At 35.4% G+C, this 13,405-nt stretch overlaps 1 protein-coding gene across 1 annotated transcript in view; it reads right to left on the reverse strand.

Annotated features, from left to right (window-relative positions):
• LOC126106594 (peroxidase-like) overlaps window positions 1–13,405 on the reverse strand; it is a 117,829-nt gene that overhangs the window by 10,908 nt on the left and 93,516 nt on the right. Inside the window, exons 10-12 of the mRNA XM_049912938.1 lie at window positions 12,034–12,190; window positions 3,057–3,227; window positions 1,589–1,778 (exon numbers count right to left, since the gene is read on the reverse strand). Coding sequence (XP_049768895.1) covers window positions 1,589–1,778; window positions 3,057–3,227; window positions 12,034–12,190 — 518 coding nt within the window. The remainder of the gene's footprint in view (window positions 1–1,588; window positions 1,779–3,056; window positions 3,228–12,033; window positions 12,191–13,405) is intronic.

Here is a 13,405-nt window from a genome sequence, read left to right on the forward strand (position 1 = left end):
TGTTTTGGGGAAGGAGACCAGACAGCGAGGTCATCGGTCTCATCGGATTAGGGAAGGACGGGGAAGGAAGTCAGCTGTGCCCTTTGAAATAACTTGCAAGAATCTGGATCTTTTTTCATTTATAGCCACTGTTTGTTTTCTATTGCATAAGAAAGATTGTAATAGTTGGCAAGTGCTCTCACCTATTCTGTAATACTGTAGCTTTCTTATAATAGTATTGTGGGATACAGTATCAGATGCTTTCTTAAGATCCAAAAGTCTTGCACTAATTATGGATTTATTCTCAAAGGAGTCGTATACTTTAGTGACATTGCTCTCTGCTGCCTTCACAGTTGAGAGACTAGTTCTGAACCCATACTGTGTGGAACATTGCAGTTTATTATTCAATTCAAAATACTGGGTCGTTTGCTGGTGGACACAGTATTCTATTATTTTTGAAATTATGGAACTAGCGAGAGGGGTTGGTAATTGTCAGGTAAATCTTTATCACCTTTCTTATACACAGGTATGATAACAGAAATTTTTAAACTATCTGGGTAAACACCGTCATTTTATATCTCATTTATTACCCTTGTTAAGGGGATTATTATTTCTTCTCTTATATTTTTATAACATAATTAGATAAACCATAGTAGTCTTCAGCTCTGGAGTTACTGAGCTTGGCTATTGATTCACTGACCTGTCTAGGAGTTACTAATGCCCATTCAAATTTATCACTCAGCTTTCTGTGTATTGTAGGTAGCAGCGCTTCTGCCTTTCTCACGTCTTCCTCTATTTTAACATCAGAGACAGGATTGGCAAAATGTGCATTTAATATAAGTGGAGGAATTTGTATACTGTTTTCTTTCTTTTGGCAGTTTTCTTTCTAGGTGATGAGTTACCCCAGAAAATTATTTGATAAGACATTATCGAGAGTAAATGCACAAAATATGTCGGGAGCATGAATTGTTTGTTTCTGAGCAAAAGTCCATCAAGAGCAAATGCAACTGAATTTAATTGTTTGAGCAACCACTAACATAATTGTTCCAGCTCATGTTTTCATCTATTTAAGTTTTCATCACTATGTACACCAAAAAATTTGTAGCATTCTACTGTCTTTACTGACCTCTGTTAGTGTGCTATGTATGATCCTATTGGTACAGAACATGATATTATGTGTTTCCTAGAAATTAAGGGAGAGTCCATCTTCAGAGAATCACTTCATAATTCTTTGATGAACAGTACTAACTATCTATTCTCTTTATTCCCCTGTGATGGGATTTATTACAATATAACACAAAAAATATGCCACCATTGCTAAACATGGAAAAAAAACTGGAGTAACCAAATGAATTAACTGTACTGTCAATTAAGATTGCAATATAATATGAATACAATTGAGAGCAATAAAAGGATGGAAGTTTATTTTGTACTTTTAAAGTGATACCAGAGGATCAACAACAGTGTTCCTCATATAAGGAGTATTTTGAACAATACCAATGGACATAAAGTAATGCCTACCCGTAGAAGGGAAATAAGAACCGATTTTAGAAATGATTACAAGAAACTAAGGAAACAAAATAAAATAAGAAAAAAAATTATCCAGTACCTGATGTGAATGGGTAAGGAGATCCGCCATAATCATAGAAAAATCGGTCTCCACATTTCCAGCGTTTGAATTGCTCCACAAGTATAGTTTCCCTTACATTCAGTGTATTTTCATTCCTCTTGTCCAACATCACCATGATGAGGTCCACATCATCAGGATGTTCATAAAAGTGCCCCAAAGCTGTGGCATCCTGAAAAAAATTAATAAATAAAAGCTATTATAAACATCTCAGAAACATAGTCATAAAATACTTTGTTCCCGTGTAGGAGTAAAATCGTTTACAAATTTCTTACCCTGCAACTTACCCCAAAACAACAGTGGAAAATCCAGGACAAAACGAGGACAGTGTAATGAAAAGGCTCAGCATACAGAGGAGATGTTGATTCACAGATAGGTACAACAAGAAGGCTGCTATACCTTGGATCTTTTGGCCAAAATGCCTTCTTCTAAAGTAGAAGCACAACACACACAACAGTGGCAATGTAAATGTGTGTGTTGTGCTTCTACTTTAGAAGAAGGCCTTTTGGCCAAAAGCTCCAATGTATAGCAGTCTTCTTCTTGTGGTAGCCTGTAGCTCATTGTCTTCTCTACTTGATGAGCAGCTGTCTATTCTCTTCATAATATTACAATAAAACAAATATTTTGTAAGCTTATTCAAAAAGTTACATGAGAATTGATTTTCATAATATATATTTGTGGATTAAAGTTTGAATGCATTGCATGTGGACTATTGGAAGAAGAAATGATGACTCGTTACATAAGTACCAACCAGACATCACCTCTTTGCTTTACCGAGAGATGATGAGACTAGTAACAAAAACTTGACATGGTCACACTAATCTGAAAACTAGCAAAAGTTGTATTAGTTACTGAGAAAAGCATCATAATAATGTTGAGTGTGATTTACCTAAATATTCTGGTTTCCTCATTCTTGTCCAGACCTACCTGTTTTTTCATCTGCAGTGTCCTGTTTACTGATGTGGTAATCACTAATCTTATCTCCTTTGCAAAACTTCAACTCTCCAGAGAAGGCAATGTATTTAATTGTCAGTTTTCTTGCATTGCCTGTATTTTGTGATGTTTTATTTTTAATATATCATTAACACTATGACACTTTAAAAAAAAAACTCCATACAGAGGAGAGCTCTGTTGCCAGTCTCACAGCATTTGCATCTACTTAATTTTCAGCACTGACTTTACTTATTAGTACAATGACACACCTATTTGGGCAAGCAATTTTGATGGCTGCACGTCAAGGATAAGGGGTTACCTATATCTTAAGGTTGCATTTTGCCCATACTCTATCTGTATAAAGAAAGCATTTTAGATAAATGATTACTAAAGAACATTTTAACAGTGCAATGTGATGATTTTGACATTAGGTTGGCATGATGACTATACTTAATCTAATGATGCAATGTTTAACACTTTCCAACAAAAAAGAATATGGAATAGCCAATGTACAAACCTCATACGGCATAAGATCACTGAAGTCTTCAAATTTCTCAGCGCGGGATAGCCCAATTAATTCCCGATAATCATTGTAGCTTCCCAAGCCAGAATCTCTTCCTCTTAATATATCAAATGTAGAGAGATCTTGGCCATATTCCCCATCTCCTTTGAATAGGTTCCTGTCAAGCTGAAATTGTTTACATTATATTAATTATAGCTGTCATGTATCATTAATATATGCAAATTAGTAACACATAAAGTTTAGTAATAAATTTGGATTTTTAAAATCTGTCACAAACAGCATTTTATTTGTTCACATTTAAATTTATTCATGTGTTCAAAAAACTCTTTGTAGAAAAGCCAGAATGTTTTACTGGAAAGTTTCACACCACACAAAAAATTTTTCAATTAACATAGCAGCAGATAAAGCTCCTACTCCTTATGTTCCAAATACAACAAATTTTGCTGACATTTATTTCAACTTCCACTTGTCTTTGTCTATGGTCTATTGCACTAATTACAACAAATATTTGTTCGTCTTATGAAACAATAAACATTATAGCATACAAAACAAAGACACAGTGGCTGCACCACTACTATATGTTCCAAATAATTTACTTTTTACTATAAGTTAATCAATTATTTGACATGGTTTTCATGTAGTAACCCATTAGTAAATATGTCTTCCCTCAAAGAGATGGGCAAGCAGCATATTTGTTGATAAGAGTATGTGTCAGTTGACAGGAAACAAGGAATTTTGACGATATACTTTTGTTACATCAATAAGATGTTATATAGCATTGATAAATTAACCCACAGATTAATAATTCATAATTTGCAATGTAGTGCTCATTTGTATCAATAAGAGGATTTTCATCATGTTAAGAATAATAGTGTCCATATATTTTTCTAAATTTCTGACTAGCAACGTTTTCATACCATTAATTAAAAATATTAGTTCTTGTAATTAATCAAAAACTGTAACATTCAACCTAGCCACTTTTCAGAGCATAATGTGTTTTCAGAATAACAGTTTGTTCTTGCACCCATCTGTAAGTAGTTGGATGTCACCCAAAATTGGCACTCCATGGCTTGAAAGTACAGAAGTAACATCTGTGATGGATGCACTCTTGATGTTGACTCAAAGCACAATTATAAATGTTCTTTACGTGAAAATATGTGCATTTACAACCACAAAAATCACTAACATTAAAGTGTAAGGACTATCTAGTGATTAAAAATTTTGACTTAATTGTGCTTTGATCAACAAGTACTGTGGAATGTTATTGTTGTTGAACTAGTGCTTGTTGAACATTGTGGATCTAATTACAAACTGACTTAAATGAACTATCACAGTATAATTAAATGTGATGAATTACTGAAGAACAGTGCTAATTATGAACTGTGTCTGTTTATATAAATGTGATTACTGTTTTTGTTCAACAGTAGGACCTAAAACTCCCCACTGGACAGTAGTTGTTATGCATTGTGGTTTCTGACATGGATATGTGTACTAATAATGTTTTATAGAAGATAAACTGGTCACCTCACACAGTAACTGAACTGAATGTGTTAGTGTCATCTAAATTATGGTGTCCTGCACATCAACAAACCAGAACCATCCCACATTCAACCAGATTTTTAACCTGGTGGTGATCAAGACGGGTGCAATCAAGGACAAGACTCCGATATTCATGTCAGTTCCATTGCATATAGACTGAGCTATCCAAGCAAGATTCATGACCCACTCTCACAGCTTTACATCTTCCAGTACTTCATATCCTATGTAACTTCAGAGGTTTCCAGTTTGAGTCCTGTTTCAGAAAACAGTTTTAATCTGCCAGGATGTTTCAGATCAGTGGACAATACCCTGCAGATTGAAAATTCAGTTTGGAAGAAAAAAAGATTTACATATTGCCCTCCTGACAGCCAAGTATTTTTTATTCAACTTCTTCCTCTCTATAGTACTACGTGTTGTTTTACATTTATTCTGCAGTAGTGTCTATTTCATTATATCATTCTATACAGAGGCTCTATACCACAATTTATAGTATATTATTGTGATGCAATACTATGGTCTCTTTGTATGTTTGGTAATAACTGTTGCTGAAACTGTCTCAGGGTCACTGATACCAGTTTCATTGAAGACATTCTCAAAAAGGTCAGGTCTGTTTGTTGCTATTAGACCCATTATATTTTCATCATGAGTGGCTTCTGAACAACCTGTTCTAAGTAGTTATAACATTCCACAGGATGTCTTGTCATTCCCATAACTTACGAGACTGTAATTTTCCCATTTGCTGATTAAAATTTCCTCCAATGGTGATGGAGTGATTGGGGTAACTTATGTACTAATGAATTTAGGTTTTTTCTAAACTTTTCAGTTACATCTGGAGGTGACTCTGATTTCTCAGTGGATGGTCCTGATTTTCCCCTAAAATTTCAGTTATCAATTTTTGGTTTATAATAAGTTTTCTGTGCCTAGTACAGGATGACATATGAAAAACTGGCCCTGAGTGCAGATTGCTCACCAATAATCCATGAATTGTTGCCCACCATGAACAGATGTAACAACAGATAGATAAACATATAATCATTAGATAATAAAGAAATAACATAGATGCTATGGCAAAGGTCTGCATTTCCTGAACTGATCTTGTCTTTTACATTAGTTTACATTAGGTCCTGAGAATGACTGCCTCGTGCTTCAGTGAACATTTACGTATGTTCCCACATGTTGCTATACACCTTGCACAACTCTGCCTCATCAATTCCTAAAATTTCATTATGAATATTGTGCTTAAAGTCTTCTAGAAGTATTGTGTTATTAGCACACACTTTTACCTTAACACTGCCCCATGGATAAAAGTAACTAGTGGTTATGTCTGACAAACATGGCAGCCATAATCCTTTGCTGACAGTCTTTTCCTCTGTGAATCTTTCATGAACTCATGAGGTGCACTCACATGAAGTGTGACAGGTCATGCCATCCTGTACAAAACATAGTCACAACAGCTTTGAAACAACAGACGACAATTGGCTCCCAACAATGAGCTTTCTAGAACTTGGGGCCAGTTTTTCATGTGCCACAGTCTACATTGTTAGCTCCAACATTTTGAGGAGCACTTCAAACTCTGGCAATTTTTTAAAATTCTTTGGTAGTTAATCACTAGGATTTTAATACTCTTGCCTGCAAGGGGCATTTATTTGGTTTTTGTATTCACTCTTTCAGGTTTCCTACAGTTATCATTATCTGAAATGGATGGAATCTAAAAAAAAAAACATTATGTGCACTCCACACATAGCCAGCTAGCTACCAGAGTAGCAGCCTCTAACGTGAAGTGCACACCTGACTCATTTAAGGGGACGGTACACTTCTCAGCCCTATGACACTAATTTATGAAGGTGCAGCCTAGCTTGTTGTAGACCTTCAAAATACTACAAACTGTGAGTTTTTTTCAAACTACGCCAGCACAACTGGTTTCTTCAATCTTCTCTGCCAGCACTGGGATGATCCAAGTCATCATTTGTTCCATGTGCCACAACCTGAAGTTGATTGCATTGTTTTCCCTTGATAGCTGCCAGAACAGCACCTTCAGCATGTTGGATGCAATCCACAACCTACACACTGAGAGCTCCAGGTGCGCTTTCTTTTCCCTGCACCTACATTCTGTTTCTAAACTTCTCCTTGGTTTCCTTCACTGCTTGTTTCATGTACAGATTAAATAAAAAAGGGGAGAAGCTACAGCTATCTTGGCAAATACAGTTTTCCTTTCACATGCTACTAGACTCTTTATAACTGCAGTCATGGTTCTGTACAGGTTGTAGAGAACGTTTTGCTCCCTCTATTTTATCTCTGGTAACTTCAGAATTTCAAATGGTGTATTCCAGTCAAGGCTGTCAAAAGATTCTTCCAAATCAACACTTACTACAAATGTTCTCCTCTTCATTCCATTTTTGAAGATTAGTCATAGGGTCAGTATTGCCTAGTGTGTTACTGCATTTCTCCAGAACTAATAAGGCAAAGATATTTCTAATGCTGATTGGAGACAAACTAATCTTTGCTAGCTCCATATGATAAAGACTGCCTGTACTCATACAGTCCTCCCCATTCCAGCACTTTTTCAAATACCAAGCTGGCAAAATTCTGCGTGAAAGATTTCAGCAGTAGAACGGCATCCCTTGAGGCAGTATTTTAATCCTTCCTTATTTATGGATGATTTTGCACATCATTCGTCTTCCTTGTCATGTGCAGCTTAGGATTAGAACATTGGGCTTCTCACATCAGTTTTAAATTTTCTGCAGATAAATCTGTGTATGTGTTCTTTCTGATTTTAAACTTTCTCATCAATTTACTTGTCCAGCAAATGAGGGACACAGTAATGTAATGTACTGAGAGCTGCTTATTGCCTAATATTATTGTTATTGTATTATTGCCTAATATGATATGCACAACTACTATACATCGGGATACACTTGTTTACTTCATTTTTCATTGTTAATCTTTCAATTTTCATATTGCTTCATAGTATTACATTAATGCTATTCAGTTAAGCTCATTTTTCTGTAAATTTTCTTTTATTTACATTTATTATTCTATAAATGAAATAGTTGACCAGATCAAATAATAACAATGTTACACAAAACACTGGGTTGTTAAAATCACATAATTAATGTAATTTTTGTATGAAGATGTAAGAGTCTGAAGAACAGTATTTACTGGGAAAATGACCATTCTATTAACATTCTAATTCTTGTGGTTGTGTGTTAAATACCAAATTAACAAAAAAAAAAAAACAATAAGTTGATGTGTGATGTCTTTTGTGTCTGACATGTCTGACAGAACAGACACAACATATCAATACATACATATCAGTGAGGACAGCCCTAGGTACTTTTGGTACAGCTTCACCATACACTCCAAACCCCTGTAGGACTTGGCAAATGCCATGAGCATCAGAGCTAATTGACTGGGGTGCTGCTTGCATGTGATAGGTGGAGAACTTGAGTCAGATGGGAAGCATGTCTGGACGGCTGAGACATTTAAGGCAACTGTTGTAGAGAAGTAGAGCATCAGGGTTCGAGTTCCGGTCTGGCACACCATTGATTTATTTCAATGCCTGTAGGTGGCTGATGTCCTGATTTTTTGTGTTCTATATGGATGATTGCTGCTGTACCACCAGTGGCGTGTCTGACAGAACAGACAACACATATCGTATGAGTATATCATGCAGGTGCACCACATCTTTGGAACCCCTGCGAGACTAAGCGAATTCTTTGAGCAGCAGGGCTAATAGAAGGGGGCACTACTTGCCTGTGACAGGTTGAGAATTTGGGTCAGCAAGGAAGCATGTCTGGATGACTGAGGCAGTTAAGGCAACCATTCTGAAGAAACAGAGCATCTGGATTCAAGTTCCAGTCCAGCAGAAGTTTTCAACTTTCACCAATTATTTGTTTCAGTGCCTGTAGGTAGCTGAATTCATGATTTCCTTTCATACTAAAATAAGTTAAACATGAAAAGCTTGATTGTAATTCTTAATGAAGAGCTAAGTGCTCCCTTAATTGTTTAAACATTTTATAACCGACTTCAACTGTGTCTGCATGACTCAGTTTTTGCTCAGTTTGCTGCAGTTATGTCTCAGTTTTTGTACAGCATTTGCTCAGTCTGATTGTTGCTGAGTGGAGAAGTGAGAAGGGAAGAAACTACAAATAATTTATGGATATCCAGGAGTTTTGGTTGTGAGAATATTATTTATAATGATGTAGGAATGGAACATATTGTAAGAGAAAGACCCCACTGCAGCAAATGCAAAGAGTTTGGCAGTTGATTAACAATCATTGACACCCCTGACACATCAATATAAGTGTTTTTAACATTAATGAATTGCCTTTCTGCTTCAAAACTTTGTGTCTTTTACAGCAGTCCCTGTAAATCAATGAGAAGACTGCTATTACAAGCATTTCACATCTTAATTGTGAGCAGAAACATTACAGAGTCCTATACCAAGCCTCTGTGCTGAGGATGTAGAATTGCCATCTGGCAGCAATAACTCATGATGTGTTATGCATAAAGGTTATTCACCCTTACTGAATCACCTGTATATCGGACTGTTGCCACCGAAAATTATAGCAATATTTATATGACAGTCCTCACACTTAAGATTTTTTAAAATAACTGTAGGTGTTACATGCACTGCTTAACATTGCAATGATCAGTGGGAACAAATGTTAGTTAAAAATTAAAAATTATATATTATTCATTTTTGCAAAGGAAATTTTGGGTAATTTTGCTAACATGAAATGGAAGAGTAAATGTAATGAGTTTTGTGAGATGCTAATGACTTTTTTTTTACAAAAGCTTTATGGCATTATTCACATGATTAAAATTCAATATTGTTAAGAAACAAATAGTTTTGCTGTAAAATTCATTATTATTGGACCACTTAAATGACATTTTTGGTGAAAATATTATTTGGGAACTTTTCAATTATTTGTAATATTTTACTGAGGTTTGCAATACTAAGTTATCATATTTAATATTTTACTAATATTTAGAGAATTTCATAAATTTTAGGTGGGAAGTCCAGTGTGGATGCAACACTAGTCAAAATATGATTTGTAAAAATGGAAGTTTATAACTTTTAAAGCTTATTAATAAACATTTTTGAAATGAAAAATTATTTGTGCCCTTGTAAAAGTATTATTACATATAAAAGGCATGTAAATGACAAAAAATTGTATACAGTAAAATTTGTTAACCCTTGACTCACGAGATGTGGTCTCTCAGACTGCAGGAAAATTTTCAAACTCACTCTCCAAGGCCAGTTGAGGGGGAATGCTTCTATACTCCTCCTACCCTCCATAAATTGCCACCCCTATGATGTTTTGTTGCTGGTTGAATTATCACCTTCTGTGTTTATTGTTGAGACTTGTTATTAATAGGTGTTGTAGTCTCCTACTATGCGACTCGTGAACTACATACCTGTTTTCTTCAGCACAGTACCATATAGCCCAAAATGTGTTGGCAAGAATGTGTCATTTTTAACTTTCCTGAGTTTGATGAAATTGTTAGTCAGTCTATGAAGGAAGGTGTCAGTGATATAGATCGAGAAATAAACAAAAAAGACAATGATTTTACATTAGCCAGTGATCACAGTCCTGCTATCGAAAAAGAGTATCATTCAGAGGAAGAACTTCGGGAAAGCTGTAATGGAGGTCAGTCTGTTTCTTCAATGAAATATTTAAAGTGTCTGTTAAATTTGAATGTGTTTTGAATGGTGATAAAATGTAGTTCCTAGCAATGAATGTCAATTTGACAGACTTTCTTTTTGTGCCTTTTGGTTGGAATTTTTATGTGCTAATTTAAACCCTGGAATTTAGTTTTATTTGGAAATTTATTTGCTACAGAGATTGCATAATTTTTCACAATGTAAAATTCAGTACTCTAACAGTATTTATCTGTACTATTTAAAAGAACCACACAAAATTATGTGCTTACGTGTGATAAATAGTAAAATTCTGCAGGCTTTGTTTAGTGCAATAAAATAAACTAGAAGCATTTACGAAACACTTAAATAATTGTAAAAATAAAAATTATATAGCATAAATTAGAAATTTCAAATGATTTTTAACTTAAATCTCGGTTCAAACATAGGGGTTCCAGAGATCGCACCTTGTGGTATACATTACAGAAAAGTCACCTCGTGAGTTAAGGGTTAATGTATCTGTGGCACCACTAGGTTTTTAGATACCAGCAGTACTGATGTGTAAGTGATCAGTTGGACTGACAGAGTATGTGAAATGATGCATATAGGCCTATTGAGTCTCTGGGCAAATCAAGGGGTGGGGGACTGCATTTGGCAATGTAACAATGAAGTGCTATGTAATAGAAAATTGAAGTTCAGAAACTCTGTGGTCCACTGGCTGTGCCATGGGACTGAAACTGGAAAATCATAATACAGTACTCAGTGCAAAATTGGACTGTAATCTAAGAAGAGGAAATACTCAGTTAAGTCATAAATGACAGGTGTGGAGTCTGAATCTCAAAGAAATTTGATGAGTACTGAACCTGCTACTAAACGAATATATTTAATAATGTTCAGTTAGTGTTTCACAGGAATGTAAATGTAACCATGCCAACCCTGGCCCCTCCCCAACTTCTAAAAAACGAAACCAACCTAATTAAGACATTGTTCTTTAGAGAAGCTAGATTATTAAATTAGGACAAAAAAATTTGAGAGAAAAAATATCAAAATAAAACAAGCATAACACTAATGATTATACAGGTATATGTCAGACTTATAACTGACTGTCTTCAAAGGTGGAACGTTGTTGTCAAATGTACACAATGTTATGTTGATTATAAATAATCACTCATTCTTACAGCACATAGTTAACTTGTTCTATATTAGAAAGTCTTCATGCAGATTTTAAGCTATCAGTAACATGTGAACAGCAACTGCTAAATATAAATGAAGAGGAATCAACATTTTTCAGAATAATAGAACAAATTGTTTACAACTGTTAAACAATACTTGGCTATTAATTACACTTTCTAACTGCAGCCCCTCCTTATTTATCATAACTTGTTACTTATCCCTCCTGGTATGATGTATAGAACACGATGAGTAAATAAAGAAGGGAAGGAGGGTGGAAGAAGATTGAGGCGGAGGTTTTACCAGCATGCAAAAAAATCATACAGTTTCCTATTTCTTAGTTTGGATGCTTCTTTTCAAGATATGTGGTGCATGAAAAGAAAACAAAGAGAGGCAAAAGCAATACATTGGTGCATATTTAAAACTACATAATGGATCAATTTAACAAATGAGAACTACTCTACACAGGAAACAAACAATACATGATCAATGGCTCTGCTGAAAGAGACCAGTTTAGTGTTGAGTCAGGCAAAAAATGTGAGCTCAGTAATAAAGTGAAAGTGATGTTTTACAGCTTACATGTAAATCAGCTGAAGTAACAAGTTCTGACACACATACCTCATAGTCTGTGTATTTATCATCCTTTGCAGTAGGTTGTTGTGCCATACCAAGGGCTATCTGATCCAAATGATCACCCTGAGTGATTATTTCTGGCCTATCCAACCAGTTAGTAATTTTTTGACTTCTAAATGGACATCCTATACCTTTGTACAGCCTGCAAAATGTGGCTCAATTAGTCTGATGTACAAATAAAGAAGTCCATTTAACAAAGAAGTCCATATAATTTTCAAGTCTTATATGATGCATTCTTTATAAGTAAGAACACATCACAGAGTAATATAAACATAATTAATCATTAGAAGATACATGTAAATAATTATAACATAATAATCCACATGTGTAAGAACAGTCTTTATCCAACTCTCCTTCTAGGAAGCTCAAATATTATTTGATCAGAGATATTGCTTGGAACCAGTTTTGATTTTAGGTAATTAAAAGAATGCAGAATGATAGTGGGTCCACTTTTGTTCTTATTATACAAACTGATCTGTCATGTATAGAAACATGGAAAAATATAGATAGTTCTTAATATCAAGTATCTTCATCTCAATATTGACAGTTTTTGCACAATAGTTTTTAACTGATACTCCCACTCCTATCAGTATTTTATAGGAGATACTTTAATGAATAATCCTAGTAATGATTTATTACTGTTTGATTATTTACCTCAAATTTTGCTTCTATGATTCAGTTCCAACACATTCAACAAATCAACATGCGAGTACCAACAGGCTTACAATTGAATGAGTGGTATGCATCCACGTGACACAGTGAGTGTACAAAAACATCTGCCAAGTTTTGTCACAGTTTGTTCACTTGGAATCCCCTAGTGTTCTGAGTATGAAATATTTATTTTAGCATTGTTGCCCAAAAAAAAAAAAAAAATCCTTAAGCACAAGAGTTAATGCTGGAGGGAGTTGGCACCACATCCACACACAAATCATCTAATTCCCATAAATTACGGGGATGAGGACAATGAGCTCTGGCTCCATGTGCAATCACATTCCAGATGTGTTTGATCAGATACAAAACTGGTGAGTTGGGGGGGGGGGGGGGGTAGGGGGGGGCAGCAATTGGAACTCACCACTGTGGTCTTTGAGTCATTCCATCACACTACTGTCCCTGTGATATGGTGCATTAGCTTATTGAAAAAGGCCACTGCTGTTGGGATACTTGATTGTAATGAAGGGGTGTACATGTCTGCAACCAGTGTACAATACTCCTTGGCCACACGGTGCCTTGCATGAACTCCACTGGACTCACGGATAACCACACGGATGTTACCCAGAGTGTAATGGAGCCATTGCCAGCTAGTCTCCATCGCGCAGTAAAGGTGTCGAGGAGCTGTTCCTCCGGATGATGACGGGTT

Source organism: Schistocerca cancellata, chromosome 10 (assembly GCF_023864275.1).
Source record: "Schistocerca cancellata isolate TAMUIC-IGC-003103 chromosome 10, iqSchCanc2.1, whole genome shotgun sequence".
Taxonomy (NCBI): domain Eukaryota; kingdom Metazoa; phylum Arthropoda; class Insecta; order Orthoptera; family Acrididae; genus Schistocerca; species Schistocerca cancellata.